Source organism: Lonchura striata, chromosome 5 (assembly GCF_046129695.1).
Source record: "Lonchura striata isolate bLonStr1 chromosome 5, bLonStr1.mat, whole genome shotgun sequence".
Classification (NCBI taxonomy): Eukaryota; Metazoa; Chordata; class Aves; order Passeriformes; family Estrildidae; genus Lonchura; species Lonchura striata.
In genome coordinates, this window is record NC_134607.1 from 19,157,150 (window position 1) to 19,176,028 (window position 18,879).

Below are 18,879 nucleotides of genomic sequence, written 5' to 3' on the forward strand. Positions count from 1 at the left end.
AGGGAAGAAAAAGCTAAGAAGCTACATAAACAAAATTCTGTCACATTTAACAAGCTAGTGATCTAGAATTCTACAGCAAGAAAACAGCCCCAGCAAATGGCTGAGAGAAACTGATAAGGCTGCCTTTTAATCAGCTGCCGGCTAGCAAATGTAATGCCTAAGAACTTGCAGTCACAGAAGGGACAATTGGTCTTTTACAGGCAGCTCTTTGAGTCACTATTTGCTACTCTTCACTACTCAGGGAAGAATCGCACAGAAACCCCCAGATTACTCTCAGAAATATCCTAAGTCTCCTAGGTGGGTGAGATTCCATACCTGAGCCATTCCAAAAGACCAGTACAACAAAGGCACTCTCCTCCAGAGCCTTACCAGTTTTACTTTAGAGGCCAGGCTCTCTGGCAGTTTTGTTCTTAGCTGGTTTGTTTCTTTGAATGTAGCTGGAAATCCACTAAGAAAGGCCAAGTCTTGCATTAATACCAGACCTGGAACTTCTTTGTCTGTAGTCTAAAAACAAGAAAACAAGTTCTAAGGACCATTTTAAAGGTAGAATAATTCACATAACAATAAGGGTTGCTCTGAAAGCTTTCACTTTTTACTACATGTGAGTTATGAAAAGAGAATAGCACAGAAACTTTCTAAAAATGTACAGAATGTTTAACACATACAAAAGTTAATCAACAGATTGTCAAAGTACATACCAAGTAACCCCTCCATACTATCTGTTTGCTGTTGTCTTTTAACATTCCAGAATGGGCAGCTTCAACTAGAATACATAAAATTGCAAATCAAAAACTTCTTCCAGTATAAAATCACTCCTTTTCTGTATTGAAGTAACCAAGAAATACTTTTACAAATTAAACACATATGAGTATTTATAGTGTGAAAAGTTGTCTTTACAAATAGTAAATAAACCTTGGTGGCAAAATAAAGAACAGTGGTTGGACTAGTGGTCAGGCACTACATATTAAACAAAATATGAAACTCATACCTGCTCTAAGACCTAAAGTGTTAAACACATGAATAATTTTGTCTTACAGTTGCTAATCCTTTGAACAAGGGCAGAACTTACTACACATTATTCAAATTAGACTTCACAGCAATTAAAAGAGGATTTCTAAAACTAATTTTCCTCAGTCTAAACCCCAGGCTCTTGAGATTATCACAGCAATACAGATATTCAGATATCAAACCTCTTTTGCAATAGCTCTTTAAAGCACAGAACTCTAATCATCTGTAATCAGTTGTCTGGGAGGTAAGCAAACAGTATCATTAATGTCATCATTCAGAGAAACAGTTTGAGGGCAAGAGAGACACTGAATGACTTGCTAAAGTCAAACAGAAAATCAGCATCGGAGTCAGTACTGGAGAAAAAAAAAAATAATAACCCCAAAACCAATTCACAGCAGCTTAAAAAATTTGCTTTAGAAAACTAGATGGAATCTGACATAGAGCTTCTTACCGTCCTTAGGGCTATCAAAAACAATCACAGTCACATTGGTGGAAGGATTTTTTGGTTTTGCTACAAAGAACATATTGTTAGCAGCTTGTAAAGCAGGATGGATGGAGGGCAGGTCTTTCAGTGTGACGTTGGCAGGCAGCGCAGGATCCAGGACAAGCATGGGCACTTTGATGCAGTGTGTCAGCAAACACTCCAGCTGCTTCTCACTACAGCAAAATACCAAAGGCATATTTAGCACCACTACAAAACTGAAAATGAAAATCAATCTTGGATGCAATGGGAAAAAATTTTGTGAAATCTGATTAATTGTAACATTTGCTGTGGCAAGGGGAAATTATTGAAAAGCATGCTTATTTTCCTGCAGAAGACAAATATCTGACTGGTAGTGTTCATTCCCATAACTGTTTTTCCTAAAGTTTCCAAGATTTCCATAACCGTTATTTCTAAAGTTTCCAAGATTTCCAAGTCTGCCCATGCAAGAGACCTTATAGAAAAATATCTAAATAACAAAAGGACAAGCTAGGTCCTGCTGCTTCCTGACAGCAGAGACACAAGGGGCATGGACCCTCTACAGACAATTACTTGCAGTGCCACGTGACAAATGCCAGGTGAAAGCAACATGGAATTTTTAATGCATATATACCTGGAGTTTTACAACTCAAAAGCATGACATTTTTTTCATACTCAGAACAGGAGCTAACCCTAAACAGTGACAGGGATATGCATTCCAAACTCCAGAAATTGTTATCAGAAGCTCAATCATATATGTCACAATAACATTACTTTCATTCAGCAAATATATTATTATGCTGTCAGCTCTTGAAGTGACATAGGACTGCCTGCATAGGCTATAGAAAATCAAACCACCCCACAACTAGCATCTGCTTTCAGCTAATAATGAATAGGATATAATTTATTCCAATTTACGCCCAAAAACTCACCTCTTCTTTGTAGGTTCTGTTGCATTCTTTCCAAGGATTTCCCTATTACAAAATTTAAAAAAGGATAATAAATAACACTGAATTGAGCAAGGAATTGAGTCTAATTGCATATTGTTAATTGAGTCAGGGACACCTTGTCAAAGCACCAATAACCCAGAGAAAAAGCTGCCAAGGCCTTGCCATTGGCCTTACCAAGGCGAGTACAGACTGACATGTGCCCTTCACTGCTCACATGCAGTTTGGAGCTCAAACGTTCATGGCTGTGCTGAGAATTGTGGCAGCAGGACTCTTTCTGCTAACAGGAATTTATGGGGTTATTATTAGGTTATTAGCTTACTTATTAGTATTATTAGGTTACTTAACAAAATTGGAAAACACTGGTAAGAAACCAGGATGGAGTGACCTGAAACTAGGTTGACTTGATTGTTTTGCCTAACATAAATATTCTGATAAGGTCTGTGAAACAGCTCTTTTTATAGCAATGTGCATTGATTCCAAAGGCCATGAAAAAAAATTGTCTACATGGGAGGGAACCAGGTGTCCCTGTACATAGCAAACATGGTATAGTCACCAGTCTTATTCGTAAGCCTAATCTCAACTTTCCAAACCAGTGCTACATAAAAAAAAACATGTGTTTTTCCTTTCCTGAAATAGGAATCATAGCATGAGTGATGACAAAGATAAACTCACTAATATTAGCTATATGAGCTGGTAGGAAAATATTAGCATAAACTTGAAAGCTTTTCAGAGCAGAGACTGTGTATGTTTAAGGTCAATGAATTTAAAATTCTAATATTTCCAATGTTTATGTAACAAAGAAAAGATCAAGAATTTCCCTTGAGATCATACTGACAATTGAACCTAAACTGCAACACATAGCATGCCAAAAATCAGATCAATCCACTAACTTGTGGACTTCTCATTATTCTGAACTAAATTATTACAACCCTTAAAATACAGACTTGTTCTTCCATTTAGCATATTAACTGGCCAAAACAGATGACGTGAGCAGAGATGCTTATCAAAAACTAAATTAATGGTTACAAGACATAATCTAAGGTATCTGCAGCAGCCTGTGTTTGAATGCCTAGACCAGCAATTTTGCAGAACTCTATAGCTCAATCTACAACAACAAATGCAGCAATAACTGTCTTTATTTCCACAGATAAAGGCCAATTCATACCTTTATACCATGCATAAATTATTTGCCCAATTCTCAGTTTCAGTATTTGTGAGACTATGAATCTAATCTAAAACCAAGAACTTAAGAAACATGCTTAAGATTTTATGAAGCCTATTACTAAAAGAAATCCCAGAGGGATAGGGAGAGAAAAAAGAGATGAAGAGAGGTTATATATTTGAGGCACAATTTTATTATTATTTACAAACTGTTATAGAAATCAATACAAAATGACATACACAACACACAGTTTTCCACATGGCATTTCACAAATTCATGACAGGAAAGCATTAATTATTATACTTATCTTAAACAATTTTCTAATTAGACAGTACTTGACAGCTAAAAGTAGAACTGAAACAAGGTTTTGGGAATAATCAAATGAAAATGTGTTTTTAATTTACATATTGAGTAACATGGGGAAAATAACAACAAAGAAAACTAGTATAGCATTAGATTGCTGCTGTCAGTTAAAGGGAAAAAATATCTAAGATTATTACCTCATTATTTTCTGTTCTTCCTCCATCTGTTCCCTGACCTGTTGCAATTCTTTGATCAGTTCCACATCTGTGCCATTCACCCAGGTGTACACCACATCAATTGGCATGGGTAAACAAAGCCTACATAATTCAAAGGAAAGCCATATGAGCTCTTTAATATTACATTACAAGTGTTGTGGCATCCTACAATAGCAGTTTCTGTCTAACAAGGGAAATACTTGGTGTCTGGGCTGCAAACAAGACAAAGCAAAAAGACTCTCTTTAGCTATATATATCATGTCTCAATTATACACAAGCCTTTGATAAAACAGCACAGACATCAACCCAAAGAACACAAAGTGGTTTTAATGGTTCAGTAACTAAAGGAAATCTGAACTTTATGCTCTGAATTTCACTGACAGACTCCTGGCCCACTTCTTGAAAACCCACCAAATATTTTTCAAGTCTGTACCAAGACCTGAGCATATTCTTAATTCACAAACTACTTCAGATAGGACAGCATGAAGCATAACTTATTTAATTGTTATTTAATTGCACAGAGCCAGTAAGATCTCAGTAGGACCAGGTCTCTATCCTAGGAATGTCTCTTAGATTATATTAACAGGGCATTTCAGAAAACAACAATCTAATTTGGGTGCATGAATTCACACTCTAGACATGGCAGACAAATTAATTCTTGACACAGCTGAATATCCTGAAGCTGCTTCTGGAGAGTTAATACTTCCTAGCATGCATAAGGCAGAAGGAGGGAGTTTGGGTACCTTTTTCCTACTTTTTTTTATGATAATCTCATTTCCAAGGCCCACAGCTTTGTGTCAGAGCTACTGCCATAGGTGAATCCAAGTCCCATATAGCAGGAGGATACCCCAGTTATTTTCAAAAGTTCCAGTGTCAAGCTATTTAATACTTTCCTAAACTGTAGATGGCCTAGCAAATATTGGAAAACATCATCCTGTGACTCCATGGATCTCAGCATTAGAGAGGTTTGAAGATGTTCCCTCTCCACCCACTGCATCCTTCCAAAAGCATTCAAAGAGAGCTTGCAGACAGGTATTCTGTCCACCTGCCCTTGCACAGCATTCTGTGCAGAGTAGCAAGCTTTGTTTTCTACTGGCTCAGACTCAACAACTGAAGCACAAAATTTGTTAAAAGGTCAGCCAGGAGCTTGTCACAGCACAATAGGCAGGAACATTTTGTTCTCAACTTATTGATGTTCCTAACTGAGCTGCAACACACAGAGGATAATGGTGGGGTATTCTGAGACAGCTGGAACATCTCAGCAGCAGTGCTGCCTTCCTTTAGCAGCACCACCCAGAAAGTCTCTCACATCTGCAGGAGGCTACCCTTCTATCAAAAAAAGTCAATTTACTGAATCAAATTACCCTTCTATTCAATTATTTCACTTTTTTCTCCAGAGATACCTTGTAAATTAACCAGAAGTTAGGTATGTTTTGAACTAAAACATCCTCCAGAGGAGTAGAAATTCAATGGCAGGAGCTCTTCCAGCTTTTCTGTATTTGTTGTGATCAGTTAAATTACTGGTTTGACAATACCTGGAATGCTACAGCTCAGAAAGGAGTGTTTTAGGTAGAAGCACCTGACTAAAGTCAGCAGATTTAAAAAAATGTCCAGCCTTCAGCCTTCTGGGCAAAGTGCAGTGCTCATTCACCCAGGCTTAATTGAAGAACATAGTAAAATGGAGAGAGGCTTCACAGAAGTCAAAATTGCCTCACACCATAAAAATAGCTGGAGTTCTTTTGGATATACTATTTCCTAAAAGTGTGTGTCTATGCAATAGCAGATATACCTATGTAATTTCCCACACTATGCCTCATACAGCCAAAAGCTAGTAAATTCCACAGAGGAAAAGCATTTTTGGTCAGATACAAGTACATCAATTCAATCAACCCTGGCATGGTGAGGTCATTCTTTGTTATCAGGGGCAATAGAGACAGACCAGTTTTAAAAAAAAATATTAGTGAGTTGTTTGCAGATCCACTAGTCTAATTTCTCAAAATTTATCCAACTAGTCAATAAATTTCCTTAATGCACCCTTACAGCACACATTTTCAGAAAGTAATATTTATCAAACATAATAATAAAAACCAGATATCCCAAGTCAATTTGTTGTTTCCAACTAACACTGTAGGAACTTAAGCCAATACTGTTAATTCCATACTTCTCTGGACTTGGCCAAGGCTTTCTGGATGGTTTCATGGCTTCCTAAAGTACACTGGGAGCTTATCTTTTCAGAAGTATGTACAGGAATTTTGCTGTAAATTGGTTTAAAATTAAGAGGAACAGATACTACACTTCAGTAGTACTGCTCTCAAACACTGTTTTAACATTTGGAGTCTTCTGCAGATTGCTGAAATTCAGAGAAGCTCAAAAATTCTCTCTCAAATTCTGTAGCTGTGTTTCCTTCATATGGATTTACACATTCAGTCTTCATCAGAAACACCAGTGTGGCAAACAGGTTAAGCCCAAGGTGACCTGAGTTAATTTACTATTTACAGCCACTGTTCTAATCAGCTATTTCACCTCTTTGACGTGACTAACTTATGGTTCACTAACAGATGTGACTCAAAGGTGCAATTTGATTCCAAGTGGGAATTATCTTAACACCTTTCTACAGAAAATCATTGCTTTGGAAAATTCCTTGGAGACGCTCAAACAATTTATTGAGGTTTTTACATTTTTCTCTTTGTAAAGTGTATCCATTTTTACTTGCAAATCTAAAAACATCCATAGGATCCTGCTTGAAGCCAAAACCAGACCCACCAGTCCCCCAGACAGGACAGGGGAAAATTTCCTGGCAGTAACTTCTCATAGTCATTATGTGTTTACATAAGAGAACCATCATCACAGCTGAGACTGTAGGTAGAAGACAAACTTTTGTCTCAACATCCACTGTTGCCGAACGAGTACAGCAGATTTTGGATCTCTCCCAAGCTACCATATGGTGATCTCCAACCTTGCTGAGCCTCTTTATGAACAGTAGAAGTCTGAGCTGCTCATAGTAAACCTCCCAGCCTTCCTGCCTGTTCCAGCCCTGTAATTATGCACTAACAGTAACTCAGCTGCTCCACTGCTATTCCTGCTCCCTGATTTGTACATCTTTTCCTCTCTTCAGCCTCACTCAGCTCAGTTAATGGCTGGCCAAACACTGACAGCTCTCACTTCTGCATCACACTGAAATCAGGCTGCACATTTTAAAAGTTGGGGATTATTCCTTCACATCTTTCCATATGTATTTCTGAGTTTTAAACAGGACATCCTCGAATAGCAAAGTTACACTTCATAGTAAGTAAATTATACTTACTGTATAGTAAATACTATACTGTACTTACCATTTGCAAGTACAGTAATAAAAAGCAGTCCTCATCCAAAACACTCATGCATGGAACTCCACTATTTAGTTTCCTTTTCTCCCTTTTTATTTTCATATCAAAACTCAGTCTGCAAAACCGGCTTTGGACAAAGTACCTTGGTAAAAAGCCCTGGAATTCCTAGTGCATTCTCTCAAGCTTTGTAAGAGCTTGAGCAATAGAAGAAGTAAGTTTAGCAGCTGATGTGGCTACCTGAAAAGTGCCACAGTTGGGATGCCAAGGGTTTGCAACTGGAAGGCAAAACAACCAAAAGCCATTGCTAAACTCCAAGGCAAGACCAGAAGTCTGCCTTGGTCTGGTAGAGACCAGTGTTCAATAGGAGTTACTGATGATGTCATTGTTTTTATGTGATGAGCTTTTTGAGCTTATCATCATAAGGAGCTTGCCCATATACACAAATTTGCCTACAATTCACAGTGAGCTTTTGAAAGAACAGAGAATTTTACCTGCAAAGCTCCTAAAGAACAACACAACTCAAATTCAATTGAAGGCCCACTAATACTTCCCAAAGGCCATGCAGGTTTTACTTTCCACAAAGCAGTACATCTGCTTAATTTTCTAACCAACAAGCCTCCTGTTCTCCAACTCTGAATATTTTTCTCTAGCACTAAAATAGGAACTGATTAAAATCACTGGACAAGCTAGATTCAATATGGAAGTCCTCAGTTTATGTGTAGCTCTATCTATATGTTGCATTGATACCAGTCTAAAAAGTCCAGTAAACCACCATTGATGCAAATGCCTCCTGCAAGACAGGGTCCATTACTGCACTTGTGAAGTTTGATAATAAAAATTAATTGAACCCCTGACAAGGGACAACTAAAAGTCAACAAATGCCTAAAAGTATGCCTCTACCAAGACTTGTGGTTGGTCTGAATTTTTAGAGGAAGTTGGTAGCTGCACACAAATATCACAGCAAACTTCCCTGTTACTCCTGACATAAGACTGCTAAAGACATATGGGTGAACTGGAATAATTTAAGCAGCCATCATGAAAAACTTAAAGCTTTTGCTCAGGCAGCCAAGAGTTCCTCAGCAGGCACTGGATGTTTTGCTCCCAATCCTCAAAAATGAACACTAGCAAAGGAGTGCTTTACACAACCACAATGAAGTAAGGAAACATTTGCAGAAATGGGAAGTGACTATATCTACACCACAACAGTAAGATTCGTGATTTTGTTTTGGAAAAAGTCAATGGCTTTATAAAAACACTCCAGTTAATTATCACAAAGTCAGGGATTTTAGCAGCAAGAGGACCAAACTGCCACATTTCATTTCAGTACTGCTAAAACATGTAAACAATTAAGCTATTCATCCATATGTAACTCTTCTTTTATCTGTCATCCATTGGAAAATGGTGGAGAGGAGTAGGAGAAGAGACTATAAAAGTTCCCAGTATTCACCAACACCACGCAATGAATTTTACAGAGTTATCTCACACCAACTAAAGCGTGACAAATTGATCTGATCATTTCTACTGTACTATGATGCAACAAACCTCAAGGCAGATTAAAGCTTCTGCTTTCAGGGTTCGTTTTTATCCCAGTCAAGCGTATCAATATTAAGAGTCTGATGATACCTGCTAAGTAGCTTTCTTTCACCCACACAGTCCACTTACTCCCTGAGCAACAGACCCTATGGCTATTCAGACATGAATGATGAAAACACAGGAAGTCATGTAGCAGTTAATACAACTAAAATAAATGACCCATATGACTTGGTTTTCAACTTGCTGTGAGAGATTTTCCCATGCACTCAGCTTTTAAAACCTTCTTACTAGCTTTGTGACTTCTCTGCTAAATAATGATCATCACGAGACATCACAGAAAACACAGGCAATTTAAAAATAACTTCTCAAAACACTGAGTATTGAAATGTTAAGCACATAGGAACAGTACTTATGTTTTCCTGTCTTAACTTGGAAAACATGTCATGGCCTCTCTTCATTGTTAAAATTGTCATCATTCTTATGTTTCTTTAGAGACTTAAATACATTCAAAACATAAATTTATTATATGACTAGAGCTTTCAAAAGCCAATCTTCCAAACTATGAGATTATGCACTCAGCTCTCACAAAGTTTAAACTTTGCTGCAGATTTGGAGCCCATACAGTAAGGTTCTACTCAACGCTATGTTACTTCAACTAATATATTTTATTTAAATATTTAATTAACAAGTAAAATGTGCAATAGTGTCAAGTGCAGGTAAAGCTCACCTATTCTGAAATGATTTGCCAGCGACGTTGTCTCTATATGAATCAAACATAACATGATACTGGTCTCTACTCCACTCCAAGACAACCTGCAAAGGAAAAAAACCAAAACCACTTGATGTCACCACCTGTTAGACACTTAATTTTCACCTTTTGAAATGTTTAACCACAACCAATTTCATTCAAATCGATCCATGCATTCGTGAACAACTGAGCAGATCACAATCCCAACTAAATTATGACACTGAGGCAGCAATCAGACCCAGAACTGAAGAGCATACTTAATTTAAACAAACTTTGCTTTTCTATGCAACAAAAGGATTTCATTACTTATGTACACTCTTTTTAAACTACTTTTTATTTAGGTCACCTTCCCCTTGTTTCTCAGCATTTAAAAATTCAGGACTGATTTCCCAAAACTGAGACCTAAATCAAATGCACTTCAATACAAGCAGGAAACCCCTAACACACACACACCCCTTCACAATTTTGTTCATCTTTTTCTATCCTCATACAGGATATACTGAAGTATATACACCTTCAAAATCTGAGCTCTGCAAACAAACAGCCAGGGAAAAAACCCACAATTTTTCAACAATAAAAGTGGTAAATATGCTTTGACATAATAAAGAAGTCCAGGTATTTTGAGATAGAAGTAATATAAAACATATACATTCTCCCCTGAGATAAACTAGACATCTTGATATCTTTTACAGTGAAAGTCCAACCTTGAAAACTACAGCAGCATTTTGTGCTGTTTTAGAGTTGAAGGCACGGTGGCTGAATTTACTGGGATATGTACATATCTGTATGTACTGGAGAGTGAAAAAAGCCAAAACAAAAAGAAAGAAAACCACGAAAACATAGTACTTATAGTACTTACTTTACACCACTCTCCCCAGATTTATATGCTATTATCGCTTATTTCTTGCATTGTAGTAACTATTAAATATACCATTTCTCTAAGATCACTTTCAAAACCATAAACAAACCATCCTCTCTCTTAAAAGGTTACACATCCACTCATTGCCACTGTAGCAAATTAAAGCCTTCCCTAGAGCAGGGAAGCTCCATCATGTGCCTGAGTGACAAGAGCACACACGCAATTCCTGCCAGAGCTGAACACTGTCTCTTTGTAACCAGGATCACATCAGCACACTCCATTCCACTCACACAAAGGACACAGATTGCCCAGGTAGGCATAAAAATCTCCTCCCTGAAATACCCAGGTCAGGAATTGTCATAAAAACACAATTTGTGCATTTCTTAATGCACAAGTTATTAAGTCTTTCTGCCAAATGCCAGGTTTAATATAGCACACATTGGAAGTTCACATCCAGGTGGAAACATTTGCTTCTACTGATAATGACACACTGATACATTGTGACTGATCTGAGTCTAGAAGAAATACAGAAGTATTTGAGTAAGATTATTTTATATGAAGAATATGTCTCTGCAGAAGAACAACATTAACCATTCCAGCCTTTGTCTTTTGTATAACTATAGCCAAAAAGAAGACAGATCTCTCAGGAACACAAAAGGAACAAAGTCAAAAACTCTTCCTACCCGATACATTTTTTCCCTGCAACTGTTTCCTCCTCACACATTATGTATGCATCGTGCAATAATGCCTAGAGGCTGTTTTGCTTCAACTTTACATACTGGAATTACAAAACCACCAGGGGAACATTAAAGAGCAAGGGGAGAAACACTGCCTATTAGGAGATTCTGTATCAGACATGGTAACAGTGTCTCTGGCATGTTCTGGTTATAAAGCCTTTTAGAAAGCAGACCCACCTACGAAAGGACGGCCAAGAAGGGTTTATAATCAAACTGCCCTAATACTTCAAGCTCATCTTTCAAATAGGGAACAGCATTGACTTAGACCTCGCTGCCCTGTATGTTTTTGCAGAAAAATTTCTCACTTATGTTCATTGCCCTAGAATTTCACCGAGCTCAAGATTTTCCTTCAAATCAAGAGAATTTTCAGCTTCTGGCTGTGAGAATATCATTACCAACCCCAAATTATTTGCCCTAACCATCCATTTTTACTCCATTTGTAATACTGGTATTAGCATGAACCTACGAAAGCAGACCTAACTTTGTCTACTAGAACAAGAAAAAAAAATCTGACTCTTGGGGTGGGGAAAAAGCAGAACTGCAAATGCTGTTCAGACACCAGGGTCTGATAAGTACTGCCTCACGCTGCTTTTTATTGCTTGAGTTTCCTGCAGATGGCTAAAAGTGGTTAAGCTGTTAATTTCTAGAAAGATTTCTTGGTTTCATTTTCTGAACAGCTTTATAGGTTTTTATTAGTTGCTGCCTTGGAGATTCTGTACTAATGAAGTATTTCCATTCCCACAATAGTTGTCAGAAGAGGTCTAACAGTGTTCATTCTCACAAGCCTTGTCTCTCCTAAGTCACTGAACTATCACTGTTTACAAAATACAAAGGCAAAAAGCAAGATGCATGCAAACATCTCTCTCCAAGCTTATCTATCACCCTTGGATAGAAAAAGAAAAGTAAAAAAAAAAAATTGCAGGCATTTAGTTGGTGTTTTTCAGCTGTTTTTGGGGTTTTTTTATTACTGGTCACTTTTTTCTTCATTTATGTTTTGGAAAATCTACTCCTACATGAATCTTCCAGTTCTTTTGCTCACTCTCTAAATTGTATCTAAGCTTTCCAAGTAGCTTTTAAAGGCCTGGAAGCAGTAAACCAAGATTTAGCAGGAAAATCTGAGCAGTGATTTCAACTGATTCTTACCAAATTCAGCCATAACCTAGACAACTACTGAAATATTTTTAAGGACCTTCAGAGTTCTCTGATATTCTATAGTCATGTTTTAAGTCCCCATTCTGAGGAAATGCAAAACTATGTCAGTTTCACAGCAGCACAAAAACTACACCAATCTAAGTTGATACTCATGTACAAAGAGACGCCTATGAGTACTTTACAATTACTTAATTTGCTGATGCCTTGGAAGTGTTTCAGGAACTTGTGGTCCCTACAAGACAGCAGAGATTAGTACTTTATGCGAAGATGTGTTAATATACAAAATAAAGTTTTGATGGTGGTACACGCAAGAGTTTCAGATAATACTCTTTATGGCTCTTCTTTTTTTTTTTTTTCCCTGTATCTGAAAGAGCTCATCAAATTAAAACAAAGGAAAAAAACCCAAAAACATCTTCGGAATCACGAAATTCCAGTCTGTTTGTATTGAACATTGTCATCCTTTCAGACTTACAAAATTGATTTCCCTGATTCCTCACTACATTCACAAGTGCTGCGCTGAAGTAGGATTCATTTTCTCCTCTCCAGATCCATTCAGTGATGACTTACCAAATTGACAGGACCAAATCAACAGGACAATGTGAAATGAAGATTGAAACATTCAACACATCCATGTAAAATCATATCGAGAAGAAGTGCAATTACATTGCAGCATTTACAAAATAATGCGAGCGAATTAAGTAACAAGAAGGGAGTAAAGCAGACTCTGCTGTGCAGTTTGGAGGGAGGACACACGAAAGATTCTGTCACTCCCAGTCGACACGCGAAGGTGACATCCAGCACAAGCCTTAAAGGACTCAAAAACACAGCACTAATAAGTCACCTGAGGAGGGAAGTGGGAAAGAATTGCACAAGAGCAGCGAACAGCAGCTGCCCGAGCACGCCGGGCCGTGTCACCTGTCAGCCGCCAGCCCAGCCCCGCGGGGACACCCGGCGCGCTGCCACCGCCGGCGCTCCCGCAGCCCAACAGGTGCGGCCAGGGCGGCGCGGGATGCGGCCGCGGGATGCGGGATGCGGGAACGGCCGCGGGATGCGGGACGCGGATGCGGGCAGAGCCAGCCGGTCCCCGCGGGTCCGGCGGGCCTGCGGCGGCGCCGCTCGGCACAGCCGAACGGGGCACACGGCGCCGCGATGGGCGGGACCTGTCACCCGCAAGGCGCCCGGAGAGGGAGCGCGCTGCTCGCGGGACAACGCGGCCAGCCGGCTCCTCCGAGGAGAAACAGCCGCAAACCCCCGCGGGGCCGCGCCCGTCCCGCCGGCACCGCTGGGCTCGGCACGGAGGGAGGGAGGGAGGCAGGGCAAGGGGGGCAGCCACGCCGTACTGACCTCCCCGAACTGCAGGGCGGAGACGACCATGAGGACGAGGCCCCCGAGGCAGAGGCAGGGCCCATACCTGTGCGACAGGCAGGTATAGGTCTGGCGCTGCAGGAGCTTTAGCAGCATGGCCCGCCGGCGGCCGCCGCCCGCACGGCCCGGCCCGGCCCCGCTCCCCGCGCGGCCTGCGCCGGGCGGGGCCGCCGGCAGCGCCCGCCCCGCTTCCGGCAGCGCGCGGCGCCGCCTGGCGGTGGCGGCGGGGCGGCGCCGCCGGCCCTCGGGGGCGGAGGATCGGCGGCGCCGTCGCTGCGGGGCGGACGCCGCGCTGGGGCGGCCGAGCTGCGTGCCCAGATCTGAGCGATGCGGTCTGTGCGTGCTCTGGCGCAGCAGGTTCCCATCTAGAGAGGGTTACGGACGGATTTCTTCAAGAACAGCTCTTGAGGGAAATACATACCAAGAAGCTAGTTAGCGATCGGTAGCTGACAGTCTGGATTCTGCCACGAAGCCCAGCCTCCTGCGCAGGACGGATGCTGTTGTCATCACCGCTGTCAAACATTGATCGGGCAGAGGCACCGCTGGTGGCCAGAGCAGAATGATGGGGTGTCAGAGGCCTGCAAGAGGACAAGCATTATAGCACCCATCTCTCTAGTCTATCATCAAAAGGTCTTCTAAGTATTTCTTGAAACTCCCTGCAGTAACTTTTCAGAGTCACAACCTTGTGATCCTATATTTCTTGTGGGAAGTAACAATGAATGACCCTTTGTAGAACTTTGTCCTAGTATATTTGCACAGTGGTGGGCTGAGAGGATTACACATGGTTGTACTTTAAGAAATGTACAAGAGGGCACGGCTCTTTGGCACATCTCTCCCAAGCCACTGATCCCTTCTCCTCTTTACTTTTTAGTGTCACAACATTTGTCTTTCTCCAGGTGAGAGGAAAGCTGATGTCCTGAGAAACAATCGGATGGGTGAAGGGATGGGTGTTCACATCTTTGAAATGGGGCTTAATGTCCCTCCTGACTTAGGGCAGGTTTGCTGCACAGCTCTGACAGCTTGGCTCCTGGGACAGACAAGGTCTGCACAAGCCTGAGTTTCTGAACATTGGGGTAAAATAGTAGATTTACAGGGGGATACGTGGTAGGTGGTTCTGAAAGGCTGTACCTTCCCTGTACCTCAGCCAGAGGGGAGAGGAAGAGGGGAACACACAGTCCGGGAGTTTAGGATAAAAGGAGGCTGTGCCCTCCAAAACCTCGAGAGAGCAAACAAACCCCGTGGGTGTGTTCTCCCATGGAGTTTTTCCCTTTATTTTAATAAAGTTGCAGGACTCTTCTGTCTCCTTTTTGGATGTAAACCGTTTGTGGATTTTCCTGACAATGAGCCATGGGACAGGATAGCAAATTCACCAGGGGTTACCTGAAGAGCCTCAGAACCCACCTCATAGTGCTCATAACCTCCTAACGGTGTGTTATCAGACTGACAATACTTATTTGGCCCTTTGTGATAACCCAGACTTCCAGTTTTGGTACACAGAAGATTCTAGCTAAACTTTTCTCTCCTTCACATGTTCTCACCCATGTGCTGAAGAACTGTCCAGGGGAATATAATCTTTGCATATTCCCTCACCTGCCCTTCCTGCTCAAGCACTGTGGTATTATTATTAAACTATTATTACTCAGCTATTATTATGCCCTAGCAGCACCTCTTTACCTCTGCCTACAGCACTGTGCCAGCAGTACCAGTGATGGCCTGGTATTCTGAGTCAGTAGACTGAGGTTTTCATTGAGAACTGAGGTATAGCACATATGCAGATTATGAGAAAAAACCCTATTTATGGTCAAAAAGGTCTATTTCTGGTCAACAATCCAGTGTAAATGCAGAAATGAAACTGTGCTGAAAAGATGAGGCTTAGAGATATATGACCAATGTAAAGCAGAAAACCAGTCAGGGGAAGTTGAATTACTTCAAGACCTGGATTAATAATTAGTAGAAAATGTGAGATGATGCATTGATACAGACTAATACATACTTCCATTTGATACCAATGTGATAAAGCCATTAAAATTCACATAATCTTTAACTTTTTCATTTTATAAAGTATCAGACAAAGCATACCATTAGACACAGAGATATAAAAAGGTGCTGAACGAATTGTGATGGCACTATATCTGTCCTTTCTTGTAGAATACTTATATTCAATGAATATATGTTTAAACTGAAATAGGTGCATGAAAAGGAACAACCAGATCCTCCTTTCTAAAAAGACACTAAAAGGTTTTGACTTGTTTGCATCACAGAAATGGAGATCAGAAACTTACTGAAACTAAATGCAATACTGTCACAAGATGAAAACAAAGCACAGGAAAACCCAATGCAAACAACAAAACAAAACACAAAAAGAAGGCAAAACCATGTTCTGGAATATATTTCAAACAGGAATAGCAGGAATACCTATCAAGCTTTGAGAGACAGCCTAACCATCTTGTGACAGGAAAGAGCTCTACACTCCAGATGTTCACCTATATTCCATTTTGCCATGGACTCATAGACTCTTCCCATCTCCAGTCCATCCAAGTTTTAATTATTCCAGATGAATGAGGTTGTTTGGTCTGGACAAGAGGAGGCTCAATAACTCATTGCTCTCTCCAGTCATCTGAAAGGATGTTGTAGTGAGTTGGGAGTTGAGCTCTTCTGCCATGTTTCAAGTGAAAGGATGAGAGGAAATGGCCTCAGGTTGTGCCAGGGGAGGTTTAGATTAGGCATTGGGAAAAAAAGATGTCACTAAATAACTGGTCAGGCACTGGAATAAGTAGCACAGGGAGGTGTTAGGGTCACCAAGACTTCCATCTCTGGAAGTGTTCAAGAGACGTCTGGATGTGGCACTTGGGGATGCATTTTAGGGGTGGTTATGGTGGGCTGATGGTTGAACTGCATTATCGTTAAGGACTCTTCCAAATTTGATGATTCTGGGATCCTGTGGAAAGCATGGAATAAGGAAAACAAGGCCACCCTCAGCTTGCTAATTAATGGCAAGCAATTAAGGTACACGTACCAGATGCAGGCTCAAATACCTTTGGAGACAATCTATCAAAGTTTATGGGATTATTCTATGTCTGTCACTAGAAATTATTTCCAAGCTTAGAACCAGAAACCAGATCAGGGGCCTTGTATCCCTTTGCAGCTGTCTTTGTGGCTGTATGTCTGAAAGGATCAGGGTTTAGGCCAAATTCTTCTTCACATTTTATCTAGTGCACTGCTTGTGGAGTTCTCCAGGTGAGAACTTTATATCCAAGAACAGAATACTTAACTTTCTCCATTTGTCTCAGTCATTGGAGATGTAAATGAACACAGATATTCTGCTAGGAGCAATAAATTCCACTAGATGTCAGGATATGTAAAAATTAGGTGCTGCCATTATAATCCAACATATACTTAAGGGCCTTGCCAAGCCCTTATCCATGTAAACCATTGGGCTCTTGGGATGATCTGCTTGACTGTTCTTGTATTTGTATTAAGTCAAAGGTGCACGTAGCAGCACTTAACTCAAAGGCATGCCTCCTGTGGATTATGATGTAATCTAAATAAGCAGTCAAATAGTTATAAACACACTTGATCTTGATTTTCTGCAAGTTGCTTTCACCAATATTTTTTCTCTCTTAGCTCTTAGAAAACGGAATTTTCCATGTTTTTCTTACTATAATTAAACCTTTCAAAGAAGCTACTTTGAAAAGGAAAGGAATATTTACTTTCTTTCAACAGGAATGGAGATTCTGTAATCCTCAAAATCTTGAGGAAGGCAGAATTTCTTACTGGACATGGTAAACTTGTTCAGTAGTAGCTCTTTCCAGGTGTTTCATGTTCTCATATGCTGGGAAAGAACAGTAAGAGCTAAATACTGGTAGCAACACCCAAATCTTTGGTTAAGGCAAAAGACCAGAAATAATCAACCAAGCATCTCAAGCTTTTCTATTAGCCAAGAGTAGTATTCACTGGACATTTCATGAATCTTGTTTTAAAGAAAAGAGAATTAACATCAACATAGGTTTCTTGTATTTGTCTCTGTAAGGTCTCTTTAATAAACATGAATTAAACTTGTAGCATTTCTATGAGGCAAAAATTACTGGCCACAAAGGTAAAGACAGAATTCAGCAAGTTTGATGCCTGTTCCACTTGAAGTGTGAATTTTCACAATACAGGAGATAACTCACAGTACTCTGAAGGCCCAGAAGTTCACTCTGAGGAATTTTGTTTCCATTTGTAAGTGCTCTGAACTTCTGAGCATTCAGAGGTGTCTCAAGTCAGGCAAGTAAAAGTTCAGAATAGAGGGGTAGTGGGACTTGCCTGTGGAGAGTTTGTCACTGCTTTGAAGAGCTAAATAAGCACTCTCTATGGAAAGGAACTGGGAGATAATAGGGCCTTCTAAGACTTCTCTCCCTTCCAATCCACCCTCCCAAAAACTATAATATCTATGCTTCTGAAATTTAAAGCAATAGCCTTAGGCATACTGGAATGAATAGCTTGGTATGGCACTGTGAATTTGGTAGTACCACTATCCATCAAATACAATAATTAAAGCACATTATTCACTCAGAACATAAAAAAGACAGTGTTCTATCCTTCAACGTGTAATCTCATTTTGATTCACCATTTATAGAGCTCTTAGGCCTTGGTGAGACTCAATGCCACTGACATTACCTCTAAAATAGAGATTGAATATAAGTGATCAGTTTCTGAGAGACACTGGTAGACCTTGCTGCTGTGTCTTGAAATTGATTATCTCTTAATCAGTCTAAAGTAATTTTAGACTCATGAGCAAATGCATTCTAATTATATGCAGCTAGTGAGAGTTTTCACTTAGTACTGCTGCAAGAGTGGAGATTTTAAAATTGTGCTCAGTAGTTTTGAAAACCCTCAGAAGTTCAGCTCCCAACCCTCTGGACACATATGCAAGAAACATTTATCACTTTTTACTTGAAAATTCTCTTCATAGAATATAGAATCTTTTTTCTTTTTTTTTCCTTCATATCCACTTCTCTACTGTACCTATTTCTCTACTGGAAAAAAAAATATCTCTGAAACACCAGTCAGTTCCTACCC

General features: G+C 40.1%; 1 protein-coding gene across 2 annotated transcripts in view; it reads right to left on the minus strand.

Annotated features, from left to right (window-relative positions):
- The window catches only part of GNPTAB (N-acetylglucosamine-1-phosphate transferase subunits alpha and beta), a 37,917-nt gene extending 23,951 nt beyond the window's left edge, over nt 1–13,966 (minus strand). Inside the window, exons 1-7 of one of the 2 annotated variants that reach the window (XM_021536422.3) lie at nt 13,798–13,966; nt 9,685–9,770; nt 4,081–4,200; nt 2,401–2,442; nt 1,460–1,665; nt 699–763; nt 370–504 (exon numbers count right to left, since the gene is read on the minus strand). In XM_021536422.3, the coding sequence (XP_021392097.2) occupies nt 370–504; nt 699–763; nt 1,460–1,665; nt 2,401–2,442; nt 4,081–4,200; nt 9,685–9,770; nt 13,798–13,914 (771 nt within the window). In that variant the 5' untranslated portion in view covers nt 13,915–13,966. Of the gene's footprint in view, nt 1–315; nt 505–698; nt 764–1,459; nt 1,666–2,400; nt 2,443–4,080; nt 4,201–9,684; nt 9,771–13,797 lie in introns of both variants that reach the window. The other variant, XM_021536412.3, reaches the window with a different exon arrangement.
- Nucleotides 13,967–18,879: the final 4,913 nt, after the last annotated feature.